The sequence below is a fragment of the Hemiscyllium ocellatum genome, chromosome 16, assembly GCF_020745735.1.
Source record: "Hemiscyllium ocellatum isolate sHemOce1 chromosome 16, sHemOce1.pat.X.cur, whole genome shotgun sequence".
Taxonomy (NCBI): domain Eukaryota; kingdom Metazoa; phylum Chordata; class Chondrichthyes; order Orectolobiformes; family Hemiscylliidae; genus Hemiscyllium; species Hemiscyllium ocellatum.
In genome coordinates, this window is record NC_083416.1 from 3,687,091 (window position 1) to 3,700,857 (window position 13,767).

General features: G+C 43.4%; 1 protein-coding gene across 1 annotated transcript in view; it reads left to right on the forward strand.

Moving 5' to 3' along the window:
* Window positions 1-13,767, forward strand: part of LOC132823524 (shootin-1-like) — a 90,342-nt gene that overhangs the window by 61,153 nt on the left and 15,422 nt on the right. Inside the window, exons 7-11 of the mRNA XM_060837467.1 lie at window positions 277-423; window positions 2,413-2,566; window positions 4,146-4,314; window positions 6,105-6,175; window positions 6,875-6,975. Coding sequence (XP_060693450.1) covers window positions 277-423; window positions 2,413-2,566; window positions 4,146-4,314; window positions 6,105-6,175; window positions 6,875-6,975 — 642 coding nt within the window. The remainder of the gene's footprint in view (window positions 1-276; window positions 424-2,412; window positions 2,567-4,145; window positions 4,315-6,104; window positions 6,176-6,874; window positions 6,976-13,767) is intronic.

Here is a 13,767-nt window from a genome sequence, read left to right on the forward strand (position 1 = left end):
GCTGTACTTTTCCAGCACTACACTCTCTTTGACTCTGATCTCCAGCATCTGCAACCCTACTTTCTCCTAGTAAAAGATTACCTTAACCAAAAATTGGTTAGCAAACTTTTGTATGTTTTGGTTTGGATAAATGCTGAGCATCGTTTTCATCACCAGGTCAGGACATGTGTGAAGTGGTGTTGAAGTGAGTTGGGTGTGGGAGTAGTTGGGCAAGTGTGGGAGCTGGTGAATATGTGATGGATGTTTCACTGTTGTTCTACTCCCACCCTGTTACAGATGTTGATTAAACAGAAGGAAGCGAACAGGCAGAGTGCGATTCTCCTGCAGCAGGTCGATCCCAGCATACAGCTGCTCAAAGCATTGGAGGAGGTCGCAGCCATCACCAAAACCCTGGAAGAGGAAAGGCTGCAGCATCACAAAGAGGTCAGGGTTTGTGTTGCCATGGAAATTCGCTGCTTCCTTCGGTGGAGTTGGCATCCGGGAGGAATGTAGGGGAGAGGGTCCACTGTGATAGAGTCAGAGTGTCATAGACAGACCCTTCAGTCCAAATCATCCATGCTGACTAAATTAATCTAGTCCCATTTACCAGCACTTGGCCAATATCCCTTTAAACCCTTCCAATTCATATACCCAACCAGATGCCTTTTAAATGTTGTAATTGTACCAGCCTCCACCACTTCCTCTGGCAGCTCATTCCATACACGCTCCACCCTCTTCGTGAAAAGATTGCCACTGAGGTCCCTTTTAAATTTTTCCCCTCTCACCCTAAATCTATGCTTCTCTAGTTCTGGACTCCCCCACCCCAGGGAAAAGACCCTTGTCTATTTACCCTATCCATACCCCTCATGATTTTATAAAACTCTATAAGGTCACCCCTCAGCTTCTGATGCTCCAGGGAAATCAGCGCTAAGGCAACTCACTCATCCCAGTTGACAGATCTTTTATTTGAAACCAAATAAAAATAAGCTATTTAATTGAACATCTCAGAAACTGGAAATATGTGATGCATGTTATAATGGCACAAAAGCAACAGAGCACTCCTCCAGCCTTGGTCACAAGAAGACCATTCAGAAATGTGAGTCGATAAAGTGCGGAGCTGGAAAAAAAAAGCACAACAGATCCAGCAGCAGCAGAAGAGCAGAGGAGGTGCTATTTCAGGTCGGGATCCTTCATGCTGCCTGACCTGCTGTGCTTTTCCCAGCTCTGCACTTTATCCACTTTCCAGCATCTGCAGTCCTCACTATCTCCGTTCGGAAATGTCCCGTACCAATTTATTTCAAATGACATACTTTAAAATATGATATAATAAGGGATCTCCCATGCGTGAGATGAGGAGAAGTGTTTTTAATTTCAGAGAATCATACAGCATGGAAACAGACCCTTCTGTCCATGCCAACCATAATCCCAAACTAAACTGGTCCCAGCTGCTTGCTCCTGGCCCATATCCCTCCAAACCTTTCCTATTCATGTCCTTATTCATGTCTTTTAAACATAATTGAATCCATATCCACCACTTCCTCAGGAAGTTTGTCATCTTCTTTGGAATTCTCCCCCACAGAGAGCAGTGGAGGCAGAATCACTGAATATATTCAAGGGTCGAGATTTTTGATTGTGAAGAGCCAAGGGTCATGACAGGGCAGACGGGAAAATGGAACTGAGGGTGCAACTCATTCAGCCATATTCTTACCAAAATTGAACAGGTTCGAGAGGCTAACATGCTCCTGGATTTTATATTCCCTGGGTTTACTCATGAGTGTAATTGTTTAAACAAAATGCAAGCCAACTTTTGAAATTTTAAACATTGCTTCAGCATATTTTTACATGGAATACTGGAGGGAAGGGTTATTCCAAATAAAGCTAGATTCCCTACAGCGTAGAAACAGGCCCTTTGGCCCAACCAGTCCACACCGACCTGACGAAGAGTAACCCACCCAGACCCATTTCGCTTTGACTAATGCAAATGCACCTCACACTATGGGCAATTTAGCATGGCCAATTCACCTGACCTGCACATCTTTGGACCGTGGGAGGGAACTAGAAAGGACCCACGCAGACACGGGAAGAATGTGCAAACTCCACTCAGACAGTCACTCAAAGCTGGAATTGAACTTGGGATCCTGGTGCTGTGAGGCTACAATGCTAACCACTGAGCCACTGTGCCGCCCCAGGTCACAGCGAGGGCAATAAAAGATACAGACACTCATCACACAATTCTGAGGTGCAGTGTACACTGCTATATTTTGAGTTTTGAATAGCTGCATTGTTTGTGATGGATTTAGTTTAAACAGACATGGTTAGAGTATTTTAACCCAGCGATACACCATTCTCTCCCATCTGGCTCTGAGCTCGGCGTTTGTACAGCACTGACTGACCGCGCTCTGAACAAACTGAGAATAATTCCTTCCTCTACAGATTCAAGAGCTAGAGTCTCACCTCGATGAGTCAGCACTGCAGAAGGAACTGGGTACTCTACAGAGGCAACTGGAGATGGTTGAGGAGGAGAGACGGGAGTCAGAGCAGAGAGTACAAGAGGTGGAGCAGAGGAACAGCGAGCTGGAGGATCAAGGTGTGCACTGGATGGAAAGGATGTATGAGCTTGTAGTCATAGTCCCCATTGCAATACCTCAGGCAGTCCAGGAGCACCTTGCAGATGAAGCTGCGCTTTTCATTTGGAACATAGAACAGGACAGCACAGGAACAGGCCCTTCAGTCCACCATGTTGTGCTGAACATAACACCAAATTAAACTGATCCCTTCTGCCTGCCCTTGATCCTTATCCCTCTATTCCTTGCATATTCATGTATTTTTCTAAAAGCACCTTAAATGTCCCTATCGTATCTGCCTCCACTACCCTCCCTGGCAGCACGGTCCACACTGTTACCACTCTCTGTGTAAAATACTTACCCCTCAGATCTCCTTTGAACTTTCCTCTCTCCCTTTAATGCTGGCATTAGATATTTCACCTCGGGGTAAAGATCCTCACCATCAAACCTATCACTTGTACTCAGTGTAGGAAATGGGACAGACATATTGCTTATGGTGCAACTCCCTGATTTAAAAAAATGCAAGTAACACGGAGTCATCTTCCTGTTTGCAGATGATTAGTGCATTGTGCACACTCAATTACATAAAAGTGATGCAGACTTTCTGCTTGTGGTATTAACAGGGGATTCCAATGCTCTCTTGGGCTGGCTTCCTATCTTTCACCCGCTGTATAATGTGAGCTCATCCAAACCTCTATTGTCCATCTATCAAATCCCATTACCCCTCTGTTCACAGACACCCAATTGCTCCCAGCCCTGCAGTGCTTCGATTTAAAAGTCTCTTCCTGATATTCAAATTGCTAATGGTCTCCCTGCGCCCCATCATCTGCCTGCCCTCGGACTTCAACAGTGCTGCAGGTTCTGGCCTGTTGAGGATCTTCGATGTGAATCGCTCCACCATCGGTGACTGTGCCCCGGGTTTCCTCGGACCCAGTATCTGAAATTCCTTGTTCAAATCTCTCTGCTTCCCCAGTTCCTATTCCTCTTTCACTTACCTTCAGCAATAAGGTTTTGGTCACTATCTTAATATTTGCTGATGTGATTTGGTATCAAATTTAACTCGATATTACTCCCAAGAAGGACTTGGGAACATTTAACTCTGCCAAAGGTGAATTTTTTATTTTGAAATATACGTTATTCATAAAAAACTATTGGTGAGTGTGTATATATATATATATATATATATATATGTCACTTAAACAGTTTTATTCTATACAGCAGCATATCAAGGAAACTAACAAACACTGGATCTTGACTCTATCCAAACAAACCATCTCTTACTTGAACCAGACTATATTTTACCTACATTTGAGCCTCAGGGAAGGTCCGATACCTTAACGGACTCCTACTTAACTTTGGCAGGTGGTGGTCTTTCCCCATTGCACCTTGGCAGAAAGAGATGATATGTAAATGCATGATGTTGTTAGTGCAGCGTAGTCACCCCTTCCAGCTCCAGATGGAATGTCTGTATCTAGCCTGAGAGAACACCTTCAGTTTGATGGTAACTGTGTTTCAGAAATGAACTAGCCATCACCACGCACTGGTAGTGGCAAAAACAAAATTTACCTGAGAATTAAAGTGCGTGTCAATGTCATTTTGCAGTGAAAGAACTAAAGAAGATCAAGTTTCAAGAGATTGACCCAGCTCTGGCTGCAGCTCCACCCCCACCCCCTCCACCCACTCCGACCCCTCCTCCTCCACCTCCTCCTCCACCCCCTCCTCCCCCACCACCTCCCCCTCCTCTTCCATCCACACGCTGCAACCCAATAAGGTATGGCCCCGGAGTCTTTAGTGCATTAGAAGGAAGCGAAACGGGAGGAGGGTGCATTAATGGATGTGGGGATTGGAGAAAGAGATTGGGATTTGGGGTTGAGGAGAAGGATTCATTTGGAGGGCAGGAGTAGTGTGGGGAAACATTAAAGGTAAATGAATAAGTGCCCTCTATCTCCATAACAAGTAACTTCATCAACAGTTCCCACTTATTGTTGGAGACGAGGGTGAAGGGCGAGGGGACAGAGGTGTGAAGTATTGGTGGAGACAGGAATCATTGTTGATCTTTGCTGTTGAGGAGCTTAAACGATTGGGAGAAAAAGGCCAATTGAGCTCAATGCGATCCAATCAGACATGATGGAGAGGTGAACATGTGAGTTGAAGAGTATGGTGCTGGAAAAGCACAGCAGGTCATGCAGCATCTGAGGAGCAGGAGAGTCAATGTTTTGGGCATAAGCTCTTTATTAGGAATGTGGGGTGGCCCAAGGGGGCTGAGAGATAAATGGGACAGGGGTGGGGCTGGGGGAAGGTAGCTGGGAATCCAATAGGTAGATGAAGGTGGGGGTGAAGGTGATAGGTCAGAGACTAAATTAGAGTGGTGCTGGAAAAGCACAGCAGGTTCAGGCAGCATCCGAGGAGCAATAAAATCAATGTTTCTGGCAAACGCCCTTCATCAGGAATACAGACAGAGAGCCTGAAGGGTGGAGAGATAAAATGATAGGTCAGAGAGAAGAGTGGAACGGATAGATGGGAAGGAAGATGGACAGGTAGGACAATTCAAGAGGGCAATGCCAGGTTGGAGGGTTGGATCTGGGATAAGGTAGGGGGGTTGGAAGAAATGAGGAAAATGGTGAAATCCACATTGATCCTGTGTATTTGGAGGATCCCAAGGTGGAAGATGAGGCGTTCTTCCTCCAGGCATTGGCTGGTTAGGATTTGATGATGGAGGAGGCCCAGGATTTGCATGTCCTTGGTGGAGTGGGAGCGGGAGTTGAAGTGTTTGGCCACAGGGTGGTGGGGTTGTTTACTGCTTGTGTCCCAGAGATGTTCTCTGAGACATTCTGGAAGTTGATGTCCTGTCTCTCCAGTGTAGAGGAGACCACAAGGAGAGCAATGGACACAGTACATGACACATGAACATGTGAATCAGATAAATAGTTTGATTTGATTTATCATTGTCACATGTATCTAGGTACAGTGAAAAGTTTTGTTTTGTGTGCAGTACAGGCAGAGCATACCTTACAAAGATCATAGGGTAATAAAACAGACCGAGGACTACAAGGTTACGTTTGGAGAGAAGGTGCACAAAAAGCAAGATTAACGTCAGATTTGAAGTTTGAGAGCTCCATTCAGAAGCCTAATGACAGCGCGGTAGAAGCTATTCCTGAACCTGTCGGTGTGTGTGTTTAAGCTTTAGGTTTTTCTACCTGATGAAAAAGGGTGGGAGAGATTATAACTGAGGTGGGAGGGCTCTTTGATGATGTCGCTGTCTTTCCAAAGCAGCAGAACGTGTAGATGGAGTCACTGGATGGAAGGTTGGTTTGGGTGATGGTCTGGGCTGTGAGACAACAAAAATGTGCACAGAGCAGGGGAACCATAGAGATGGACGTTTGTGATGGTTTAATTGGGGGTGAGACCATCAAATCAGACAGGGGAGTAGTGGAACAAATCAGGAGAGCACAGATACAGTGGAAGGTGGAAAATTATTGGCTAGGCTGTTGGTGGCTGGTTGGTTTTGCCTGTGAAGAACTGATTTATTTTCTGCTGGGACTCACGCTGTACCTCTTACAGTTCCCTCATTGCTATCGTGCGAAGATCATCCAAGAACTCCAAGGCACAACCGAAGCCGGAACCTAGCAACAGTAAGCAACCAGCCTCACCTTATCGCCAGAAGTAAATCTCAATGTGCATGAACATGACTGACACAGTCTGTTGGGATCTCTGTTTCCTGCATCTACCCAAAACAGAACGATTAATGTCAATATAACCTGTTCTGTGCTAACCAACAGGACTAGATCAGCTGTGTGTTACATACCTTTTACTTTCTGTTGACTTTTGGCTGGATTCAGTTGACATTAACCCCAGGAATGTCAAATAAACTTGCTATGGTTTGACTTATAGCTGTTTTGCTTTATGGAGTTTTACCCATTGCAAAGGCAGCAGAACCCTCTACAGGTGAATATGAGCTGCCCTTCCCCTTTCCAAATGTATTACTCACTGATCGAGCTCAGATCTCCTCTGTTGCAGATATTTCCGTATCAATCTGCTCACAGGTGTTGTTACACATCTCTGGAGCATGTGGGCTTTGAATCCAAGCTTCATTGGTGCAGAGGTGGAGACATTACCCCTGCATCACAAGAGCCCTCCTTGTTTCAATAGGTCTGAAATGGAAGGAAAAGTCCTGGGGACTTGAGATTAAAACCCAATGATACTTCCTCACATACTTAAATAATGGAGGAGACTGGATCAGTGTATCTGTTAGTGAATCCAGCCTTGGCTCAGTGTGGCTTGGAGTAAGATTTATACTTTCACTTTATTTTCTCTGTCCTTTTTTCCTGTAGACCAGACTGGGATCGATGACGTGAAAGTAAAAGCTGTGAATGAAATGATGGAACGGATAAAACATGGTGTCATGTTACGGCCTGTGGCCCAGGTCTCGAAGGTAAAATCCCTTTAGAGTTTGGTTCATGTCATTCCCAAACCAGTTTGGTGGTCCCATTGTTCAACAGTGAAGGTAGTATATTTCCCCTTAGTGTTTGTTCCCATTAAGACTGGCTGAACATGTTTCAATCCAGGACTAAAATAATGGATACATCCATATCCTCTGCCTTGATTGGTATCCACTCCAATTCACTGTGATTCTGGAAATGACAACAACATTCTAATGTTCTATCAAGATCATATCTATCAACATGGTAAAGAAACTACAGAAAATTAAAACTCTCCAAACAAACCATAAATCTAAATAATATCTTTGTGTAAGAAACATAAATACAATAAAGGAACTGTTGTGTTTTGATTAACAATTGGATTTAAAATTCTGTTTATTTAATCCTGGAGACAGAGAAATGCAAAATTAAGAAGCATTGAAGTTCAGAGGAAATCAAACTATTCTAAAAATCGGTTTTCAAAAGCAGCTGGGTGCATTTTTGAAAGTAATTTGGAGGCTAGTCTGGAGATTAGAATAGGTTGGAAATTTAGTCATTTAGTTCACGGTGTGTGCCATGTTTTGAAATAACGGAGAGCCAGAAAAAAAAGAGATGCAAAACTAAACAATACCTAAATGTGAACTAAACAATAATGTGCATATTTGATTTCTTTTTTTACACTTTTCTTTTTGAATGCCATAGAATTAAGGCGAAAGTGAATCCTGGAGATTAGTGTGGTGTTAAGAGTGTGGTGCTGGCAAAGCACAGCAGGTCAGACAGCATCCGAGGAGCAGGAAAATTGACGTTTCAGGCAAAAGTCTGACCTATCCACATGCTATCTGTCATCCTCTGGAGCAATGGGATCTTTGTGAACAATCCATTCTCCAGCATGGTCTATCAGATCAGAAATGCCAATCAGAGCTGAAAATGTGTTGCTGGGAAAGCGCAGCAGGTCAGGCAGCATCCCAGGAGCAGGAGAGTCGACGTTTTGGGCATTCGACGTTTTGAAACGTCGACTCTCCTGTTCCTTGGATGCTGCCTGACCTACTGCGCTTTCCCAGCAACACATTTTCAGCTCTGATCTCCAGCATCTGCAGTCCTCACTTTCTCCCAGAAATGCCAATCACCCAAACATTTAAATAGAGGAACAACTCCTTGCAGAATTTTAAAATCGTCACTCATTCCTGATTGTTCTGCTGTCTGTCAGTAGGTGCTCAGCATGTAATTATGTTTGCATGAGGTGTGAGACAATAAAAACGCCCCTCACATTTTACTGAGCAATAATGTGCTCCCCTTTCAGTAATCTCATCAACAACACATGGAATGCTTCAGTTTGATTGGGTTGGGATGTTACAATGCATCTTACTCTATAGATGGGGACCTGGGTTCGACTTTTCACCTTGGATGACTCTCTATGTTGAGTTTGCACATTCTCCCCGTGTCTGCGCAAGTTTCCTCCGGGTGCTCCAGTTTCCTCCCACAATCCAAAGATGTGCAGGTCAGGTGTATTGACCGTGCTAAATTGCCCATAATGTAGTCAGGGGTAAATATAGGGTAGGGGAATGGGTCTGGGTGGGTTACTCTTTGGAGGGTCGGTGTGGACTAGTTGGGCCGAAGGGCCTGTTTCCACACTGTAGGGATTCAAATTCCAATCAATAGGTATCTAGAGTCCACATGGAAAGAATATAATTTAAGTTGACAATTTTGAAATCTTTGCTCTTTTGTTTTATTTCAGGTAAAGTCAGAAGTCATATGACACCAGGTTATAGTCCAACAGATTTATTTGAAATCACAAGCTTTCGGAGCGCTGGCTCTCACTTCACCTGATGAAGAGGCTGCACTCTGAAAGCTTGTGATTTCAAATAAATCTGTTGGACTATAACCTGGTGTCATATGACTTCTGACTTTACCTGAAATAAAACAAAAGAGCAAAGATTTCAAAATTGTCAACTTAAATTATATTCTTTCCATGTGGACTCTAGATACCTATTGATTGGAATTTCAAATAAACCTGTTGGACTATAACCTGGTGTTGTGTGACTTCACACTTTGTCCAGCCCAGTCCAACATTGGCACCTCCACATCATTATTTCAGATAACCAGAATTTGCAAGTTTTGAAATGAAAGTCCACGTATAAAAATTGTTTAACGTTCTATTGAAAGGAAAACACGTCATAGAATGTAGAATTTCTGGATGCTACATGACAGCATTCAATTCTGGTCTCCCAGCAATAGAAAGGATTTTGTGAAACTTGAAATGGTTCAGAAAAGACTTACAAGGATATTGCTGGGTTTGGAGGGTTTGAGCTACAGGGAGAGGCTAAATAGGCTGGGGCTGTTTTTCCTGGAGCGTCGGAGGCTGAGGGGTAACATTATAGAGGTTTATAAAATCATGGATAGGATAAATAGACAAGGTATTTTCCCGGGGGTGTGAGAGTCTGGAACTAGAGAGCATAGGTTTAAAGGGAAAAGATTTAAAAGGGACCCAAGGGGGTAACTTTTTCACATAGAGGGTAGTGCGTGTATGGAATGAGCTGCCAGAGGAAGTGGTGAACGCTGGTACAATTGCAATATTTAAAAGGCGTCTGGATGGATATATGAATAGGAAGGGTTTCAGAGGGATATGGGCCAAATACTGGCAAATGGGACTGGATCAGTTTAAGATATCAGGTTGGTATGGACGTGTTGGACCGAAGGGTCTGTTTAAGTGTTACATAGCTCTATGACTCTATATTCTCCTGCAGTAATGGGCACACAACTGCCAGGTATGAAAGGCTATCATACCACTCTCTAGCAGAGTTGATGATACTGCTTTATGACAAGGATCCATCTCCCCGTTCAGTACCTTTCAGATTTCCCATGTCGATAAAAAGACAGATCTAATTCAATGTCAAGACTCGAAATATTGCAAGAAATCTCCCAAGAATTTCAAACGGCAAGTTAAAGGAAACGGTGTCTCTTGCCAAAATATCAACATTCCCGTTACTGCCATTCCTGATGAAGAGCTTTGCCCAAAATGCCAATTTTCCTGCTCCTTTGGTGCTTCTCCAGCACCACTCTAATCTTCAGCACCCACTTTGTCTAATCTTTACTCTATTATCAACATGCCTACTCTCTTTAGTTAATGAATTGTTCAATGGTAATGCACACCTCTGGAGCAGGTGGGAATTGAACCTAGACCGCCAACACCAGTGGTAGGTTCACTACCATGCACCACCGGACAGCTCTACTGGTCCCTATAAAACTCCAAGTTCCAATAGGTATAAATAGACACACTCTGGGCTCAATTAAAAGGTAATTGTTACTGGTGTGAGAAATATGTGTAAATGATCAGCTACTTGTAAGTCTTTGCCACTTTCAGTTGACGAGAGATTAATTATATAAATAGAGAATGGGATCAACAAGGATGATTATCTGCTTCTTTCAATTTTGCTTTGTTTCATCATTAAAAACGGTGCTCTGACAGAAGGTAGGAACAGAAAAATGTGGCTGCTGAGCTTCTCCAGCATTTTCAGTTTTTTGCATTTCAAACACCCAGCACCTACACATTTCACTTTTATTTGGCATTTCTTTTGCTGAGTGTAACTGTCCCCATTGAGAACACTGTCACTGTTGGTGGGTCCAATGGGCCACAATGCTGGACACGAAACAGCTTGAATTAAAATGCTCATGTTGATGGCGTTACTCAAACTATACCTGGCCAAACAAATATGAGATTTGCCACCAAGTAAACAGCATTGGAATAGCAGTCAGAACTTGCATATATAATACAGTAAACTTTCTATTATCAGGCACACATTGAACCAGCACTGAGGTGGTTTGTTAAATATTCTGGATAATCAATGTAAAACCATACACTAACTAGTAGAAACGTAATACAGGGGGGTATACACATCATTGTTCTATTTTATTTACATAAATCACTTAAATAATAATATAACCTTACCAGCAGAGACTGTTCTCACTCTCACCCTCAACTGACTATTCAGACCTTGTGGGAGACCTTGAGGAGAAATTGACTTGAGATTGAATCAACTACTGATATTTTGTGTGGCCATTTGTGTTGGAATGTTATGATGAGGTTATACAGGATGTTGGAGAGACCTTTTCTGGAATACTGCGTCCAGTTTTGGTTGCCCTGTTATAGGAAGAATATCATTAAACTGGAGAGGGTTCAGAAATGATTTACCAGGATGTTGCCAGGAAATGGGGGGTTTGAGTTATAAAGTTAGACTGGAAAGGCTGGGATTTCTTTCATTGGAGCAAAGGTTGAGGGGTGACCTTATTGAGGTTTATAAAATCATGAGGGGCATAGATAAGGTGAATGGCAATGGTCTTTTCCCTAGGGTGGGGGAGTTCAAAACTGGGAGGCACATTTTTAAGGTGAGAGGAGAAAGATTTTAACAAGGACGTGAGGGGCAAAATCTTTATACAGAGAGCGGGTCGTGTGTGGATTGAACTGCCAGAGGAAGTGGTGGATGCAGGTACAACATTTAAAAGACATTTGGATAAGTCCAGGAGTAGGACAGATTTGGAGGAATATGGGCCAGGAGCAGGCAGACTAGTTTAGCTTGGGATTACGGTCGGCATGGACTGGTTGGAGCAGAGGGTCTGTTTCCGTGCTGTATGTCTCTATGATTCAAAGTACATTTACGCTGAGGTAAATAAATTTTAAAAAACTATAATTGGACAGAATAATACTGTAAACTTCACCGGGTTTTTTTGAGGTGTATAATTTTTGCCGGTTTATCGAGAGTGTCAGTTCATAAAGCTAAAACAAAATTTTGCTGTACTGGCAATGAAGATGTTAACTTGCTCAGTAGTTTGTTGACTTCTTGTGGTACAAATGAGAAATCTACTGCGTAACCACGTTACACTCATCTCAGTCTTTCCACATACAATGGCACCTGGTTGCTGGCCAACAGAAGAAATACATTGTGTAACAATACTTTTTTTGCATCTTCATAACTTGACACCTTCCATATGAAAGGTGTGCATACTCTACATTACTCTATCACAACAGTCGGAGAATCTAGTGGGTATCAGGAACTGGTGAAATAGCTTGGGATCCAATTTTTTGACTATGCCAGCCATAAGGAGAAAGTGAGGACTGCAGATGCTGGAGGTCGGAGTCAAGAGTGTGGTGCTGGAAAAGCACTGCAGGTCAGGCAGCTTCCGAGAAGCCGGAGAATCGATGTTTCGGGCATAAGCCCTTCATCAGGATTCATCTCCTGATGAAGGGCTTATGCCTGAAACATGGACTCTCCTGCTCCTCGGATGCTGCCTGACCTGCTGTGCTTTTCCAGCACCACACTCTCGACTATGTCAGCCATAACTGACGTAACTTTAGCAAAGAAGGAACAGCCAGAAAACTCCAGTCTCTTCGAGAGACAGTGACTGATAGAAGAACTCTGAGATGAGAATGAGTTGGAGTTGTACAGGTTACCAAGTCAAACCATGGCTATGGTCCAAGTGTAAACAGGTACATGCTAGTTTTAAAAAAAGGCAAGAATAATATCAGAAATCACAATCCCGATATGTTATTGGAGATAAAGACTCAAATCATACGAAAGGGAACCACATACCTTGATAGATTACGTCTGGTAGAATGACTTACATGGGCTCATTGGCCGTGTACATCTGTACTTATTTCTCTCAGTTATATTTCTTTGGATCTTTTCCTTGACCTTTACTGAGTTGGATGTTAATGAGAAATGTGTTTGGTTCCCGGACACTGTGGGTTACATTATATGAGATCTTACACTGATACTTCCTCTCTTATTCTTTCTCACTGACTGCTTGGCGGATCTCTTTCTGAAGAGGAAAGTTAGCAACAAGGTAGGACTCCTACTCCTTTTCTTTGCATGTCCCTTGCACTTGCCCTGCCCAACCTCACCCCAATAGCATCCCCCCCCCTTGCAGATTTTGAAGCCCCTCCTGAAATGATGGTCCGTGAAATGAGGGTGAAATTGAGGCCACAAACGAATGGGAATGGCAATATTCTTTCCCCAAACATGCTGTCTCAAGCTTGAATAAATCTAATGGAATGATTTTTCCTCTATCACATTTATTTTAGATACGGGTTAAAATCGGCCTCTGATTTCTGTGAATCAATTGTTGTGAATTTGAGCTATTTGAAAATCCAGAATAAAGATGGAAACTGACCAGCAATGGGGCTGGGGATTTTGATTTTTTCTAGCACCTTTGAGGGAAAGTTTTCAGTCTGCCAGGTAGCTAGGCTGCTGTGTGGATTGGAAATGAGCAGAAAGGCTGTCTTCCTTGCTTGTGATTGATCCCCACTGGAAGGCTGGGCTACCTAATGAAGGAGCAGTGCTTCGAAAGCTATTGCTTCCCAATAAACCTGTCAGACCATAACCTGGTGTTGTGTGATTTTTAACTCTGTCCACCTCAGTTCAACACTGGCACCTCCACCCTTTTCCCCAGGTTTGTTTTCATGGTTGACTCTCATGACCCTGGAGAAAGTGAGGTCTGCAGATGCTGGAGATCAGAGCTGAAAACGTGTTGCTGGAAAAGCGCAGCAGGTCAGGCAGCACCCAAGGAACAGGAGAATCGACGTTTCGGAATTCCTGAAGAAGGGCTTATGCCCAAAACGTCGATTCTCCTGCTCCTTGGATGCTCTCTGACCTGCTGCGCTTTTCCAGCAACACATTTTCAGCTCTCATGACCCTGAGAGGCAGAAATCCTTGTTACCACTCTCCTCTGCAATAACTGGACAACAGGGGAAGCTTCAGAGTTATTTTCAAAACAAAATTAAAACCATAAGCAACATATTAAGGCCTGCTCAA